Source organism: Zalophus californianus, chromosome 17 (assembly GCF_009762305.2).
Source record: "Zalophus californianus isolate mZalCal1 chromosome 17, mZalCal1.pri.v2, whole genome shotgun sequence".
NCBI classification, from domain to species: domain Eukaryota; kingdom Metazoa; phylum Chordata; class Mammalia; order Carnivora; family Otariidae; genus Zalophus; species Zalophus californianus.
This window is the reverse complement of record NC_045611.1, coordinates 54,445,327-54,462,301: the sequence shown is the minus strand read 5'-3', so window position 1 is coordinate 54,462,301 and position 16,975 is coordinate 54,445,327. Positions and strand designations below refer to the sequence as shown.

The 16,975-nt window shown below is 49.3% G+C and overlaps 1 protein-coding gene across 1 annotated transcript; it reads left to right on the top strand.

Moving 5' to 3' along the window:
* The first annotated feature begins 113 nt into the window (after window positions 1-113).
* On the top strand, window positions 114-15,324 carry LOC113935688 (sialic acid-binding Ig-like lectin 5). The gene is made up of 11 exons (XM_035724850.1): window positions 114-389; window positions 6,506-6,678; window positions 8,478-8,605; window positions 8,686-9,045; window positions 9,197-9,475; window positions 9,671-9,718; window positions 10,190-10,450; window positions 10,533-10,817; window positions 11,590-11,683; window positions 12,021-12,099; window positions 14,759-15,324. Exons 3-11 carry the CDS (start codon window positions 8,575-8,577, stop codon window positions 14,936-14,938), a joined length of 1,617 nt encoding a protein of 538 aa, XP_035580743.1. The 5' UTR covers window positions 114-389; window positions 6,506-6,678; window positions 8,478-8,574; the 3' UTR covers window positions 14,939-15,324.
* The last annotated feature ends 1,651 nt before the right edge of the window (window positions 15,325-16,975 follow it).

The window sequence follows — 16,975 nt, the reverse complement described above, 5'->3', positions numbered from 1 at the left end:
GGTCTGGGTTAGACTCCCGGCCGGGCTTCTCAGCGCGCCGGGAGTGAACGGTGCGCATGCTCGGTAGAAGTTGTGACGCCAAACTCTGCCAATAGTTATCATGGCGTCTTACGGAAGCCAGGTATTCTGTCCTCTTCCCTACCACGACTCCCCGTGTACGGAGAGGCTCATGAGAGCTCAGCGGGTGTTGAGCCTGGCAGACAAGGCCCTCTCCATCACCAGACTCCCCCGGAGGCAGCTCCAACCGCAGGCTCTGACGACTGGGTAGGCTATGGGCTTGCCTCTCCAGGGTCCTGCTCAGCCGGGCAGGGGTTGCTGACAATCACGCAGACCAAACCCAGGGATTGGCCCTTCAGGACTGATAAGAGCCACTCCCCAGTGCTTTGCAGGTGAGAGAAGAGACAAAGTCAGACCCAGTGTTCAGAAGTAGTTTGTTTATAAGTTCTGCAGCCATTCACTGCAGTAGGTATGATGTGGGGAACAAAGGCAGAAGAAAAATTACTAAATTTCCTTACTACCTACAGCCCACCAAGTCCTTGAAACAGGCAGAGTGACAGTCCTCTAGGGACTCAACTGCCTGGATTGTTAATACTTTGCTAAGGGCAAAAGGCAACCTTAGCCCGACCCCCAGAATTCTGTAAGTCTATTTTAACATACAAAAATTCCTTTAGAAATTTCCTTTATCTCTAAACCCCCCAAGATACGTGTTGGCAATCATCCCCTAAGCATATGGCCCACTGATATACATCTGAAGGGTCTCGTGACTAAAGTTTTATTAGACGTAATAAATGGCCTTTCCCCAACAATAGCTAGCCCCCTCAAGGTCCTGGAAACCTTGCTTCCAAAATACCTGGGAGCCTTACGCTATCCCTAACTCCCTCCCAACTTGAAAGTATATAGTGGACCACTCTTCATGACCCCAGGGCACCTCTTTCTGCCCACGGGTCCTGTCACTGTGCTTTAATAAAATAAACCCACCTTTTTGCACCAAAGACTTTTCAAGAATTCTTTCTTGGCTGTTGGCTTCGAACCCTAACGTCTTTCCTACAGCAGATGTAATGGTGAAGCACAAAGATTCTGGAGCTGGACTGCCTGGGTTTAAAGCCAGATGTTCAAGTTTGGGCAAGTTAGTTAACCTCTCTGTCCTTCAATTTCCTGTTTCATGAAGTTGAGTATTAAATAATTAAATTATCATAGGCAAAATATTTAAAACAGTGCTGTTAATAATGAGCTGTTACATGAGAAAAATATTCTATTTCATTCATTCAACAAATATTTATTACGTTCCTATGGTATGCCCAAGAAAAATTGTTTAAGGTCATTGTGTAACTGAACTAACGTGAGCTCCCTCCTTAATGAGTCACAGAAACTGATGTGATCTGAAGTGGGGTTCGAGAGCGGAAGGTCAAGAAGGAATTCTTGAGAGGTTTTCGGTGCAAAAAAAAAAAATGTGGTTTTACTAAAGCTAGGGGACAGGACCCAAAGGCAGAAAGAGCTGCACTGGGATTGTTAAGGAGCAATTGATTATAGGCTTTGGAGTTGGGGGAGGTAAAGACAAAGGAAGTTTCCAAAAGGATTTTCATATGCATGCTAAAGAAGACTTACGGGATCCTGGAGACCTGACTATTGTCAAGCCAAGGTTGTTTTTTTCCCTCTAGCAAGGCATTAACATTAAGACAGTTGGGAGTTCCTGGAGGGATGTCGTATTCTGCCTACCTCAAGTATTTGTCAATGGGCTGCAAGTTATAAGGAATTTAATTGTATCTACAGTTCCTTTTGCCTTTGTTTTCCACGTTAGAAACTACACCATCTGGAGTTGTCACCCAAAGAAACTTTCTTCGCAGCAAATAAAGCGATCACAGGGTATAACTTCCAAAGCTGTGATTCCCCAGTAGGGGTGAATAGGTCCCTTTTATTTAGAGTTAGGATGAATACTTTAAAAGGAGAGTCTTATGGGGTGCCTGGGTGGGCTCAGTCAGTTAAGAGTCGGACTTTTGATTTTTGGCTCTGGTTGGCATCTGGCTTTAAACCCAGGCAGTCCAGCTCCAGAATCTCAGGGTTGTGAGATTGAGCCCCACGATGTCCTTCCCCTGCCCTCCCTCTCTCTCTCAAATAAGTAAATAAATCTTTGGGGGAAAAAAGTCTATTTTTCCATCCACAGCGTTGCAAATGGCAAGATTTCAATTTTTGATGACTGCATAATATTCCATTATATGTATATCACATCTTCTTTACCCATTCATCTGTCAATGACATCTGGGCTCTTTCCATAGTTTGGTTATTGTGGACATTGCTACTATAAACATTGGGGTGCAGGTGCCTGTTCCAATTACTACGTTTGTATCTTTTTTTTTTGCATGTTTTATAATTTTTATTTTATTATGTTATATTAGTCACCATACATTACAGCATTAGTTTTTGATGTAGTGTTCCATGATTCATTGTTTGCGTATAACACCCAGTGCTCCATTCAGTACATGCCCTCCTTAATACCCATCACCAGGCTAACCCATCCCCCCACCCCTCTCCCCTCTAAAAACCCTCAGTTTGTTTCTCAGAGTCCATAGTCTCTCATGGTTCATCGCCCCCTCCGATTCCCCCCCCTTCATTTTTCCCTTCCTACTATCTTGTTTTTTTGTTTGTTTGTTTGTTTTTTAACATATGATGTATTATTTGTTTCAGAGGTACAGAGGTGATTCATTAGTCTTACACATTTCACAGCACTCACCATAGCACACACCCTCCCCAATGTCTATCACCCATCCCTCCCACCCCTCACCACTCCAGCAGCCCTCAGTTTGTTTCCTGAGATTAAGAATTCCTCATATCGTGAGATCATGTGATACTTGTCTTTCTCTGATTGACTTATTTCGCTTAGCATAATACCCTCTAGTTCCATCCACATAGTTGCAAATGGCAAGATTTTGGGGGTTTTTTGATGGCTGCTTAGTATTCCCTTATTTATACATACCCCCACATCTTCTTTATCCATTCATCTGTTGATGGACATCTGGACTCTTTCCATAGTTTAGCTATTGTGGACATTGCTGCTATAAACATTGGGGTGCATGTACCCCTTCAGATCACTACGTTTGTATCTTTGGGGTAAATACCCAATAGTGCAATTGCTGAGTCGTAGGGTAGCTCTATTTTCAACCTCTTGAGGAGCCTCCATACTGTTTTCCAGAGTGGCTACACCAGCTTGCATTACCACCAACAGTGTGGGAGGGTTCCCCTTTCTCTGCATCCTCACCAACATCTGTTGCTTCCTGAGTGGTTAATTGTAGCCATCCTGACGGGTGTGAGGTGGTAACTCATTGTGGTTTTGATTTGTATTTCCCTGATACTGAGTGATGTTGAGCACTTTTTCATGTGTCTGTTGGCCATTTGGATTATCTTCTTTGCAGAAGTGGCTATTCATGTTTTCTGCCCATTTCTTGATTGGATTCTTTGTTCTTTGGGTGCTGAGTTTGATTAAGTTCTTTATAAATTTTGGATACTAGCACTTTATCTGATATGTTATTTGCAAATACCTTCTCCCATTCTCTCGGTTGTCTTTTGGTTCATTTGACTGTTTACTTTGCTGTGCAAAAAGCTTTCTTTTTTTTTAAGATTTTATTTATTTATTTGACAGAGAGAGACACAGTGAGAGAAGGAACACAAGCAGAGGGAGTGGGAGAGGGAGAAGCAGGCTTCCCGCGGAGCAGGGAGCCCGATGTGGGGCTCGATCCCAGGACCCTGGGATCATGACCTGAGCCAAAAGCAGACGCTTAACAACTGAGCAACCCAGGTGCCTTGCAAAAAGCTTTGTATCTTGATGAAGTCCCAATAGTTCATTTTTGCCCTTGCTTCACTTGCCTTTGGCGATGGGCTAGGAAGAAATTTCTGCAGCTGAGGCCAAAGAGGTTGCTTCCTGTGTTCTCCTCAAGGATTCTGATGGATTCCCGTCTCACATTTAGGTCTTTCATCCATATCAGGCACTCTTAATGTGTTGTTGGGATATTTAAATGAGTAGGGCACTTTTGGAAAATGTCATGTTGGCTTCAGATGGAACTGGAAGAATCATCTCCACTTCCCACATAACGTATCAATGAGAAATGCATTTTGTTCCAAGTTATAAGAAGGCGGACTTTCAGGAACCTGAATAAATAGGGCTTTATTTTTCTAACATAACACGAAGTCTAGAGATAGGCTGCTAGGGGCTTTGATTCAGCTGCTTGGCAGAGCTCAGTTTAGCCTGCAGGGCAAAGAAGGAGGAGGAGAGGGGCCTGCTCTTCCCCGGTTTTCTCACAGTGTTAAGGGAATCGAGACTATTCTCTGCAGCCCAGAGATGCTGCTGGGGCTTTGGTGGCTGCCACTGTGAGGGCAACAGAGGTCTGAGGAAGAGGTCTGGGTGGGGCCGTGGTCAGACACTCTGTTTGCTACCATGATCCCTGGAGGAGGGAGTAGGTATGATCTGTATCCTACAGTCAATGTCAGTGAAGGAGGGTCTGTGCCTCTAATCCCATTCTGGCCTGACTTTGACCTATCGACACCCACTTTCAGATCTTGGAGATGGCTGAGAGACATCACAGTCCTTCTCTGGCCACAAACCCTATCAAAAACCAAAAAGAGAGAACATCCTCTGGGACCCAAGGGCCCCCAGTTGCTCTCTGAGCATCAGAATTTCCAAAATTCAGAAAAGTGGAAATACATTAGGATAGAAAAATATAGGGACACCTGGCTGGCCCAGACAGTGGAGCATGCAGCTCTTGATCTCGGGGTTGTGGGTTCAAGCCCCACACTGGGTGTAGAGATTATTTAAAAACAAAATCCTAAAAAAAAAAAAAAGATAAAGAAATATGACTTCCAATATATGATACTCTCTGAATGTGACAAGTAAGAGCCAAGTGTCCCCAGGAAAGGACCCTAGAGATGGAAACACATCTCCTTATCTGGAGGGTAGGGGAGATGTGCAGAGCCCTGAGGCTAATAGAAGGAGAGGCCATTGTAGAGGTTGTGCCCAGGATCCCATTCCATGGTCTGAGTCTTTTCCTCCAGGGGAAAAGCTGACTTCTCCAGTTTGCACCAGATACCCCAAATCTATACCCTTACAACCTGCAGTACAGAGTCTTTTCAGAATCCAAAGAGCACTTTGCCAGGAGCTTGTGTAAGGAGATGCTTCTCTCCTCCCTGGGCCCCAAGGCCCCCCGTCCTTTAGTATTCACCCATATCTTAGGATCCCAAGATCATGGCACCAGCACTACATATCAGCTGACCTTTCTTGGAGGTTGTAGTTCTGTGGACAGAACCATCTGAGAAGTTTAGCCCTTGGTTAAAACTTGTATGTGAGGGCACCTGGGTGGCTCAGTTGGTTAAGCGACTGCCTTCGGCTCAGGTCATGATCCTGGAGTCCCTGGATCGAGTCCCGCATCGGGCTCCCCACTCAGCGGGGAGTCTGCTTCTCCCTCTGACCCTCCCCCCTCTCATGTGCTCTCTCTCTCTCATTCTCTCTGTCTCAAATAAATAAATAAAATCTTTAAAAAAAAAAAAAAAACTTGTATGTGATTTTCTGGGCCCGATCACAGGCAAATATGAAGGCCTTCCTTGGAGGGCAGGCCTCAAGGGGGAAACCTGCCCTCCCTGCTCCAGACTTGGTGACAGCCAGTGCATCAAAGTTTCTGAAGGGAGTTGCTCCCGTCAGGGACTCACACCTCTCTGGCTGGTCATGCTCCTCGCATACCTGCATCCACAGGCCAGGGGCCTTCATTCCTACCTCTCTTTATCTGAGGTCTTAGGCAGAGGTCTTCAGGCTCCTCAACTGAGGCCTCCTTATGGGGGAAGGAGGAGAAAAACATGAAGACGCTTCCCCACTCTGACTGAGAACTCGGTATTTTCTACTCCTACCTCCCCATTCCCACCCCTCACAGCGATTTTCCCTCCTCTGACCCTCGCCCTGCTCCTTGGCTATAAATTCCCACTTTCCCTTATTGTATTCAGAGTTGAGCCCAATCTCTCTTTCCTGCTGCCAAACCCCATTGTGGTGGTTCCTGTACCTGTTGCAATGGCCCTGAATACAGTCTTTACCGTTCCTTAACAAGTGTCATGAATAATTTTTCCCTTGACATTTAGAATCATATCTTTTTTGTTGTTGTTGTTGTTTAGGATTTATTTATTTATTTATTTGACACAGGGAGAGAGAGCACAAGGAGGGGGAGCGACAGGCAGAGGGAGAGGGAAAAGCGGCTCCCCACTGAGCAGGGAGCCTGATGTGGGGCTCGATCCCAGGACCCTGGTATCATGACCTGAGCTGAAGGCAGACGTTTAGCCAACTGAGCCACCCAGGTGCCCCTAGAATTATTTTTCTCCTTTGGAACCCAACCACCTTTCTGTGGGGGAAAGTGAAATGGGGGAGTTGGTGTTTTCTCCCATTTAGACTCTTGTACAATGTGTCACCGTAGTATGTGATTAAAGGCTTCATTGTTACTTTCATTTTGACTCACTGTTGTTTCAATTGCCTACTTAGACCTCTCATTCAGCTAAATACATGACACCACCTGGCTCAATGTCTCCTGCAGTTGTTGGTCAGGACACCTGCGTCCCTGAGGGCCTATGTGACTTGAGGACTGGCCGGAAGTCTGGTGTGAGAAGAAGAAAGCACGGCAGTCTCACTTCGCCACCCTTCTGTGGATCCAAAGGGTTAGCCTCCCCCCAACCCCCAAAGTTGAAATAGAAAATACTGTCATTCTCTGGTCCAAATATTCTAGGAATCTTGGTATTGGGCCCTGTCCAAGGAAATGGCACAGGTTGGAAAAACACTCTGCTCTGGGGCAGTGATGGAGGTGGGGTATCTGCTGTTCAGGGCAGAAGCGGGGTGTCAGAGCTCAAATGGGAGAAGGCTGATGCTGCTCTTTTGAATGCCCCCTTGGCTGGCTGGCTGCTGCCCCCTCCAGCTCCTTCCTGGAAAAACTCCCACCAGGGTCACCAAGGACCGTGTTCTTCTGCTGCTACTTTCCTGGCCAGGCCGTCTCAGTCTCTCACCCCCATTCCCACAGTTAAGCTTGTGTGTGCGTGTGCGTGTGCGTTCCCACAGCTCCACCCAGGGCCCCCTGCTCCCCCCAGTGAATATACCTGCCCCCGGGGCCAACTCTGCTACCTTTCCCACCACCTTCTTCCCAGCCTAGCCCTGCACATTCACACTGCTCTTGGCCATGGCACCTCCCGCCCCCACTACTAGAGTCAGGGCTCTGGGAGTCACCCCAATAGTCCCTCCCCCCACTCACTGCGCCTCTCTTTCAGTTTCACTTCCTGAAAGTGTCTTAATTCTTTCTTCCAACCCCAAGGCCACTGTCTCCACATGGGCTTGGTTCCCCCCTTCCCCAAAGTCATAACAGTTTCTTCTCTGGCCTTTTGGCCTCCAGCCTCTCCTTTCCAGCTCTTCCCTACACTGGCCTTAGAGGGATCATGTTGATAACTATGTGACCCTGCCCCTTTCCTGCTCGAGAACCTTCCATGGCTCCCCATTGCCTTCAGATAAAACTCAAGCTTGTCTGTCTTCCCCCACTGCTTGAGCTAGTTGAGGGTCAGGACTGATTCAAATCTGTCTTTTTTTTTTTTTTTTTTTTTAATGTTAGTTTGGGAAGGAAGGAAGGAAGGAAGGAAGGAAGGAAGTGAAGGTGTGTGTTGTTTCTCTTGCCTCATCTGGACTCTTCTGCCTCTGAAGCTATGTAGGCTGTCCTGAGACCCAGCCCTAGCAGGCCACCTGAATGAGGGTCCCGAGACTGTGACTCTCTGGGGGGCTGGCCAGGTGGGACTATAACAGCATTCCAACAGGTCTGAAGGGTTAATTTGCATAAGTTCCTTGATCTCTAGCAGACCTAACTTTCTTTCTTTGAGACTGGCAGACCACTAGCCTTGAGGAGTGAAGGACCAGACTTTCCCAGAAGAGAAGGCCTGACCACATTGGAACACAGCTCCTGTGGATGCCAGCAAATCTGTTCAGGGTCATGTCCACACGTGACTGTCTGGCACCTGCTTCTCCGGCATGCAGCTCCCTTCCCTTTTCCTGGGCCTTCTTTGAGTCATTAGTCCACCGTCTTCCCAGGTTGCCAGCTTCCTGAATAAAGCACCATCACTTGTCTCTCAAGTACTGATTTTTTTTTTTCCTTTTCCTTTAATTCTAGTATAGTAGTCATACAGGATTATGTTAGTTTTAGGTGTATGCGAGTATTATTGTCAAGCGGCAAGCAGCCGAACCCGAGTTCAGAACTGCTTCTCTGTCCAGTAACAGGTGTCCAGTTCGGACAACTGTGCAGGAGCCCAAGAGGCAGGGCTTGGAGGCTCCCGTCCCTCCTTGCTGTCTTCCTTGAGCAAGACCTTTGCCGCCTCTGAGCCCCGGGACCCACCAGCCACACGCAGAAAGGGAACCGGTTAATCACAGTTGACTGCGGGTCTGAAGTTCTCTCTAATAGGTTTGTGGCCTTCTGTTTCTATCACAGGCTTCCGGTCGAGGCTTCCCCTGCCCTCCCATATCCTGCGTCTTCCTCTCTGTCAGAGGGACCGTAGAAGGCAAGCTGTCCCAGGCACCTCGGAGGGATGCTGCTGTGGCTGCTTATGCTGTGGGGAGGTGAGTGGGCTGAGGGAAGAGGGGACCCCACTTGGGGGAGGCACCGGAGCTCCGGGATGAGCGTTTCCCTCTCTCTCCAGGGCCCCTGGATGCAGCTCTGAGCTACCAGCTGGAACTACAGGAGTCCGTGACGGTGCAGGAGGGCCTGTGTGTCCACGTGCCGTGCACGTTTTCCTACCCCTGGCTTGCCTTTGCAACCCCCTACATGTCTTGGTTCCAGAAAGGGGCAGATGTAAACCATGATCCTCCAGTGGCCACAAACAAACCGAACCAGAAGCTGCATGAGAGGACCCAGGGCCGGTTCTTCCTCCATGGGGACCCGCAGACCAAAGACTGCTCCCTGGACATCACGGGAGTCAACATGGCGGACAGTGGGACGTACTTCTTTCAAATATTCACATATTCATATCTAGATAATATGCTTTCTCTGAATGTGACAGGTATGGTAGGGGCCCAGGGAAGGGGCCCAGAGATAGAAAAATGAACATTCTATTCCTCTTGGGGATGATGAGAGGTGGAGAGAGCCATGGCCAGGCACTGGGGCAGGATGACAAAACGCTGAGGGGTCACAACATCTCTCTGTCCTCACAGCCCTGACCCACACACCTGACATCCTCAACCCGGGGACCCTGGAGTCTGGCCGCCCCGGGAACCTGACCTGCTCTGTGCCCTGGGCCTGTGAGTGGGGCACGCCCCCCATCTTCTCCTGGACGTCAGTGGCCCTCACCTCCCTGGGCCCCAGGACCTACCTCTCCTCGGTGCTCACCCTCACCCCACGGCCCCAGGACCACGGCACCAACCTCACCTGTCAGGTGTACTTCCCTGCAGCTGGTGTGATGGTGGAAAGGACCGTCCAGCTCAATGTCACCTGTGAGTGTGGGGCCAGGATGCCCACGTCCCTGAGGGCGTGAGACCAAGGCAGAGCTGGGTTAGGGCTTGACAATGGGGTCTTGGTAGCTAAGGAGGAAGGGAACCCCCTTACCTGCTTCCATGGCTCCTGGGGGAAGGCCCAGCACCCACTCTTCCCTTGCCACGAATGCTGAGGTTGCCTCATCCTCTGTGCAGATGCTCCACAGAACACAGCTATCAGGATCTTCCAAGGAAACAGAACAGGTAGGAAAGAACCTCTTTTCTCCAGGACTGGGGTGGAACCTGGGTCTCCACCAGGACAGCCCTAGCTGGGTCTTAGAGCCCCTGCTGGCTAGGAACTGCATGAGACACATACAAGAAGCCAGCCACTTGAGTTCAGGCGTGGGGAGAGCTGTGGGAAGAAGCCCCCACAAACCTGACTCCTTGAAGTTAATGTTCGCTCACCCACAACTTTCTTTGGTCAAATCCTCCTGCTCTGGGGCTCTGCTTTGGTCCTTTCACTGCCTTTGTTCCCCATATCCCTGTCCCAAGCCCTCAGTTTTCCATCTGCTGGACAGTTGGAGCAGCTCCGGGGAAACCGTCCGAGCCTCCGTTGCAGGCCTTCGGACGGGACTCTGCCAGTTCCTTCCTCGGAGCAAGTGTGGACACTGCCAGAGGAAACACCAGCTTCACCCAGCTCATGTCTCTCCCTCTCTCTCTGCATCTCTCCCAAAGTTCTGAAGACTCTGCAAAACACGTCATCGGTTCTCATCCTGGAGGGCCAGGCTCTGCGTCTGCTCTGTGCTGCTGACAGCAGCCCCCCTGCAGAGCTGAGCTGGTTCCGGGGGTCCCCCGCCCGGAATGCCACCCCCATCTACAGGAGTGCAAACCTGGACCTGCCTCAAGTAGGGGCTGCAGAGGAAGGAGACCTCCTCACCTGCCAAGCTCAGAACCCGCTGGGCTCCCAGCACGTCTCCCTGCGTCTCTCTGTGGCCTGTGAGTGTGGGGACCCCTGGGGGCTGACTGCCCGGGGCCTGGGGAGGAGAGACACCGCTGACCCCTCCCCTCCCTCCCGCAGACCCCCCGCGGCTGCTCAGCCCCTCCTGCTCCTGGGAGGGCGAGGGGCTGCACTGCAGCTGTTCCTCCCGAGCCCAGCCGGCCCCCACCCTGCGCTGGCGGCTGGGGGAGGGGCTGCTGGAGGGGAACCACAGCAACGCCTCCTGGACCATCACCTCCAGCTCTGCGGGGCCCTGGGCCAACAGCTCCCTGAGCCTCAGCGGGCCGCTGGGCTCCGGCCTCAGACTCAGCTGCGAGGCCCGGAACGCCCACGGGAAACAGAGCGCCGCCTTCCTGCTGCTGCCAGGTCCGAGGGCTGTCGGGGGGTCATGCCTGGAGGAAGAAGAACTTGGCCCTTGTATTAATTTTCTAGGGATGATGTAACAAAGTACCTTATACTGGGCAGCTTAAACAATGGAGATTTACTGTCTTCCAGTTCTGGAGGCTGGAAGCCTAGGATCAAGGTGCCTGCAGATCAGTTCCTTCTGAGGCTTTGAGAAACTTTTCCAGCCTCTTCCCTAGCTTCTGGGGTTTGCTGGCAATCTCTGGTGTTCCTTGGCCTGTGGCAGCATCACCCCAATCTCAGCCTTCATGCTTACATGGCATTCTCCTGTGTGTGTGTGTGTCCACACGTCCCCGTCTTATGAGGACACCAGTCATACTGGGTTACGGCCCACCCTAGGGATCCCATCCTAACTTGATTACCTTTGTCAAGGCTCTGTTTCCAAATAAGATTACATGCTGAGATGCTGGGGGTGGAAGGGTGTGCCAAAGGGCTAGGACTTCAGCATATGAATTTGGTGGGGGGTGTAATTCAACCCATAACAGCCCCGGAGAAATGGGGCTGGTGGGGGAGAGCCACCAAGACCCCAAATGGAGGAGGTGGAGGCTTAAGATCCTTAGTCCTGAGGCCAGGGGAAGGGGCTGGTCCAGGGTCCACAGGGCAGCGGAATGCCACATGACTGAGTCCTGGCTGGGGAGTGGGTGTGTATACCAATGGGACAGAGAGAGGGAAGTGGCCGGTTGGAACATGCCATGTATCGGAGCTGAGGCTTACACACAACGCAAATTTTCTGCAGGTACACCAGAACCCAGGACCAGTGGGGTCCTAGGAGCAGTTGGGGGAGCTGGCTCCGTAGCCCTGCTTTCCCTCTGCCTTTGCCTTTTCTTCAGGTGAGAGTGGGTCCAGGGATGGAGGGAGAGGCCTGGAGTGGGCAGAGGGTGAGGTCATGGAGTCTCAGAGAGCTTGAGCTAGAGGAACCTGGGCTGCCTGGAAATCCAGGAGCCAGGGAAGGAGGCTGAGTGGTGGTGTGGATCAGCCCATACCCAACTGGGGCCAAGCCTGGGGTCTCTTCCAGCTCCTGGTCCAGCTCTTGGATTAGGGGGAGCACCTGGAGACTGGACCCACCTCCACCTACCTTATTCTATGCTCTTCATGGGGTGCAGGGGATGGTCCACCTACTGCATGCCCCAAATAACCAAGCTGAAAGGCCCGGGGCTTTTCCCTTAGAGTGAAGACGTGCAGGAAGAAAGCAGCCCAGCCAGTGCAAAGTATGGACATGAACCCAGCCAGCAGCTCAGGCTCTGGGGTGAGTGACAGGCCATGAGCTCCTATCCAGCAAATAGTTTTTGGAAGTCGCCCTCAGTATGGGCGCCTGAGCATTTCCCTATTAACGTCAGTACTCCCTGAGTTCCACTTTCAATGACTGATTCAACTGCTCTAATACTTTTGTTTCTGATGGAATATGTATATAGCCCACTTGCTTGTTGGGGGTATTTATGCCTCCTATGTCAGAGTATCACATTCCCTTGGAATATTAGCCTTTTCCTGTGGCGTTGATTACCCGGAAGTACAATGGCCCAAACTTAGTCTGTGTCGGACCCGCTGGGTGCAAGGGAAGTGGTGGACTGGAGCCCTAGGGTAGAGAGACTGGGGAACCCCAAACTCACAACTCATCACTCCCACTTTGCATTTTTCAAATCCACCACTGTGTTTATTTAATATCAACTTCATTGAGGTATACTTTATGCATAATAATGCACCCATTTTAAGTATGCAGTGAAATGAATTTTAACAAATGTGTTCACCCTGTGCCCATGTCCCCAGTCAAGATGTGGAACATTTCCATCAGGTCCCCAAATTCCTTTGTCCCCTGCTCAGTCAGCTTGACCTTTCCAGCAATCACTGATTTCTATCACTTTGGATATCTTTTGTCCCTTCTGGAACTTCATTTAAGGGAATCATGCAATATTTACTCTCTTTATCTGGCTTCTATCACTTCATTAAAAGATGTAAAAATCCTAAACATGTATGCCTCCAGTAACAGAGCATCATTCATCAAAACAAATGTATGAAAACTGACAGAACAGCAAGGAGAACAGATTGGCAATTATAGTTGATGATTTCAAAACTCTTCTCTCAGTAAACTGGCAGAACAAGTACACGCAAAATCATTTTTAAAGTTCAATTTATGTAATTGCCAGTCTTGTGTCTCCTTGGTCAACCCTGGGGAACGGAACCCTTAGCGTGTGCTAAAGCCGCATCTTGTCAGGAATCAGGAGATATATCTTCCATTTCTTTGCCTTCAAATTCTCAGTATTTTTTTTTAAGATTTTATTTATTTATTTGGGAGAGAGAGACAGAGATAGTGACAGAGAGCACAAGTGGGGAGGAGAGGGAGAAGCAGGCTCCCCACTGAGCAAGGAGCCCGATTTGGGGCTGGATCCCAGGACCCTGGTATTCATTACCTGAGCTTAAGGCAGGCGCTCAACCGACTGAGCCACGCAGTCGCCCCCTCAGTACTTTTTCCTTTTAAGTGAATGTCTTTTGCAGTCAGTACAGTATGGTGGCTCAAAGCACGTACTCTGGAGCTAGACTCCTGCATTCAAATCCCATCTTTCCCTGCTGACAAGCTGGGTGACCTTGGGCAGGTGACACACCCTCTCTGACCTTTGTTTATTTTGGTGACATGGGAATATTATGAGTACATAGAGTATCATAGAGTAGTACGAGAAGTGTCTAACACAGTAGCTGACAGGGACTAAGCACAGTACTCATTACTACAATCAGAATCATTCCCTCCCCTAGCAGGTGAGTCCCAAGGGCAGTTTGTTGTTGTTGCTCTTGTTTTATTCCCTGTTGTATCCCCAGAGCCCAGAGAAATACCTGTTTCCTCTTAATCTGAGGACTATTTCTCTTTGCCTCTCTGAGAGACTGTGTGAGGGCATCATGTCTCATGTTTCTATAGCCTGAGGGTGTTGCGGGCACGGAGCAGATGTGGGCTGCCATCTTGACTGCCAAACCCGACCTCTGCTGGGTCTTCTAGCCCCGGCCCGGAAACTGGATATGCCACCCCTGCCCTGCTTTAGATTTCAAAATATCTCATATCACAAATGTAGAACTCTGTATTTGTTTTCTATTTGTTTAGTAACTGCCTCTCCTAGAAAACCACAAGCTGCCTGGTCTCAGGAAGTGTACTTGCTTTGTTTGTCACTCCACACAGCACCTTGTACTCTGTCTGGACAAAGGATGGTACTATAGTTAGAAAGAATTGGTTTTGAGTCTTGGCTCAATGCTGCATTTATACATTTATATAGATGTGTGTCTTTTTTTTTTTTTTTTAAGTAGGTTCCACACCCAGCGTGGAGCCCAACCTGGGGCTTGAACTCACCACCGTGAGATCAAGACCTGAGCCGATGTCAACAGTTAGATGCTTAACTGACTGAGCCATCCAAGCACCCCTGAATAGACGTGTGTCTTTAGGGCAATGCGTATCATCTCTCTTAGCCTTAGTTTTATTATTTGTGTGATGAGTTTGATAATCATACCCTCTCCCAGCTTTTATTTTTTATTTATTTTTTATTTATTTTTAAACTTTTAATTTATTTATTCATGAGAGACAGAGAGAGAGAGAGAGAGAGAGGCAGAGGGAGAAGCAGGCTCCCAAGGAGCAGGGAGCCCGATGCGGGACTCGATCCCAGGACCCCGGGATCATGACCTGAGCCGAAGGCAGACGCTTAACCATCTGAGCCACCCAGGCGCCCCCAGCTTTTATTTTTTAAAGAATGTAATGCAATTCATATAAATACTAAAGGCTGGTCAATCTTAATTATTGAACTTTTAATAATAAATTAATGGGTAAGTGATAACAGTTCCCTCAGGGCCAGTCCCCTTGTGGTCCTTGGCTGTCCCCCCTGCCCCCAGACCCTGTTGACCAGCCCTCAGCCCACCCTCTTCCTCCCACTCAGGCACATCGGCACCGGTCCTGGACGGACAGCCCTGCAGACCACCCAGCTCCTGCCGATGCTCGCCCCATTTCAAGAGAGGAGCAGGGACTCCACTATGCTCTCCTCAGATTTCCCAAGCTGAGGCCTCAGGAGTGGGAAAGCATCCACACGGAGTACGCAGAGGTCAAGACACACAAGTGAGGAGCTGCTTTGCTCATAGTTCTGGAGACTGGGAGGCTGAGATCAACGGGTCAGCAGAGGACTCGCTCCTTGGCTTGTAGATGGCTGCCTTCTCTCTGTGTGAGCCTGTGTCCTAGTTTCTTCCTCTTATAAGGACACCAGATGTTCTGGATTAAGGCCCACACTAGTGACCTCATTTTAACTGAAATTGCCTCTTTAAATACCCTCTTTCCTACAGTCTCATTCTGAGGTACGGGGGATTAGGACTTCAACATACTCATCCTATGATTTCTCGACCTGGACTATTTTTTTTTTTTTTTTTAAAGATTTTATTTATTTATTTGAGAGAGAGAGAGAATGAGAGATAGAAAGCACGAGAGGGAAGAGGGTCAGAGGGAGAAGCAGACTCCCCGCTGAGCAGGGAGCCCGATGCGGGACTCGATCCCGGGACTCCAGGATCATGACCTGAGCCGAAGGCAGTCGCTTAACCAACTGAGCCACCCAGGCGCCCTCGACCTGGACTATTTTAAAATTAATGGCCTTCTTCACAATGGTTTGAATCCCCTAGCATGTGTGGAAGACCCCAGGACTTGTGTCCGGAAGAACTGAGTTCCAGTCCGTCTATGCCATGGATCACTTTATGACTCACTTTACTGTTCTACAAATCAGGGAAGTCATCCTTATCTAGCCACCTGATCGCGAAAGATCTGTGAGAGGCTACAGATAAAACAGTCAAGTCCTGACACAAAGCTTTCTGTGAACTCTGGAGACATGTGTGTGTCAGGACTTCCATTCGACGCTTTAACAGAAAGTTTTCTGCTAACGATTTCTCTGAAGGCTTGGAGGGGCCAGTCCCAGAGGTCACAGAACTTTCCCACCAGGATCAAACACAAGGAAGGATAGCAGCCCTTACCACTTCTATTAAACAGTATTTTGTAGATCCTTTCCAGTGCAATAAATGCAAGAAATAGAAATAAGCGTTATCCAGATCATAAAGTAAGATGCAAAACAGTTTTGGGGCGCCTGGGTGGCTCCATCAGTTAAACGTCTGACTTCGGGGTCATGATCTCAGGGTCCTAGGATTGAGCCCTGAGTCAGGCTCTGCCCTCAGCGGGAAGTCTGCTTCTGCCTTTGCCTGCACTCCCCCTGCTCGTGCTCTCTCTCTCTCTCGCTCTCTCTCTCGCTTGCTCTTGCTCTCAAGTAAATAAATCAAAAATTTTAAAAATAATAAAAAATAATTTAAAAAAAGAAGAATGGATGAGCGAACTGCGGTGTAGATTCACAAGTGGAATATCGTGCAGCCGCCACAGGGATGACGCTTGAAAACAAGGTGCTAAGGTAAAAAGCCAGACACTAAAGGACAAACATTGTTTGATTCTGCTTCTCTGAGCTACCCAGAACAGGCAAACTCATGGAAACACAAAGTAGAATGGGGGTTGCTCAGAGCTCAGGGCCAGAGGTGGGTGGGGGTTGTTGGATAACTGCGCGGAGTTTCTGTTGGGGATGATGAAAAAGTTCTGGAGAGAGGCAGTGGTGACGGTTGCACCACACTGTGAGTGCACTTAGTGTCACTGAATTGCACCCTACACAGTGTTAAAAATGGCAAGTTTTATTTTTGCAAATATTTTACCACAAAAAACCTCAAGGGAATGGGAAGATGCTGTCATTATGGAGACAAGAATAAAAAAAGGTAAATAATAAATAAAATTAGAGTGTATCACCTCCGGATCCAGGCTTGGAGGAAAAGCTCTCAGGCGCATCGGGCTGGGTTTCCTGGAGCTGAGAGGCCACGGAGGTGATATTGGAACAAAGACTCCAAGGTAGGGAAGAAGCAAACTCTTTGCTTGCCTAAGAGGAAGGTATTCCAGGAAGACGGGACGAGGGGAACGGTGAGTGTGGTGGTTCTGAGGCTGACAGCACAAGAGTGCAAATGTGGGGGAGCCCGGAGGATGGCACGGACCCCGTGGAAGACCACTGCAGCCCACCGCAGGATTCTGGAAGCCTTTGTGGAGAGCAGACACATGCTGAGACCCTCATTTTAGCAGGGTCCCCATGGCT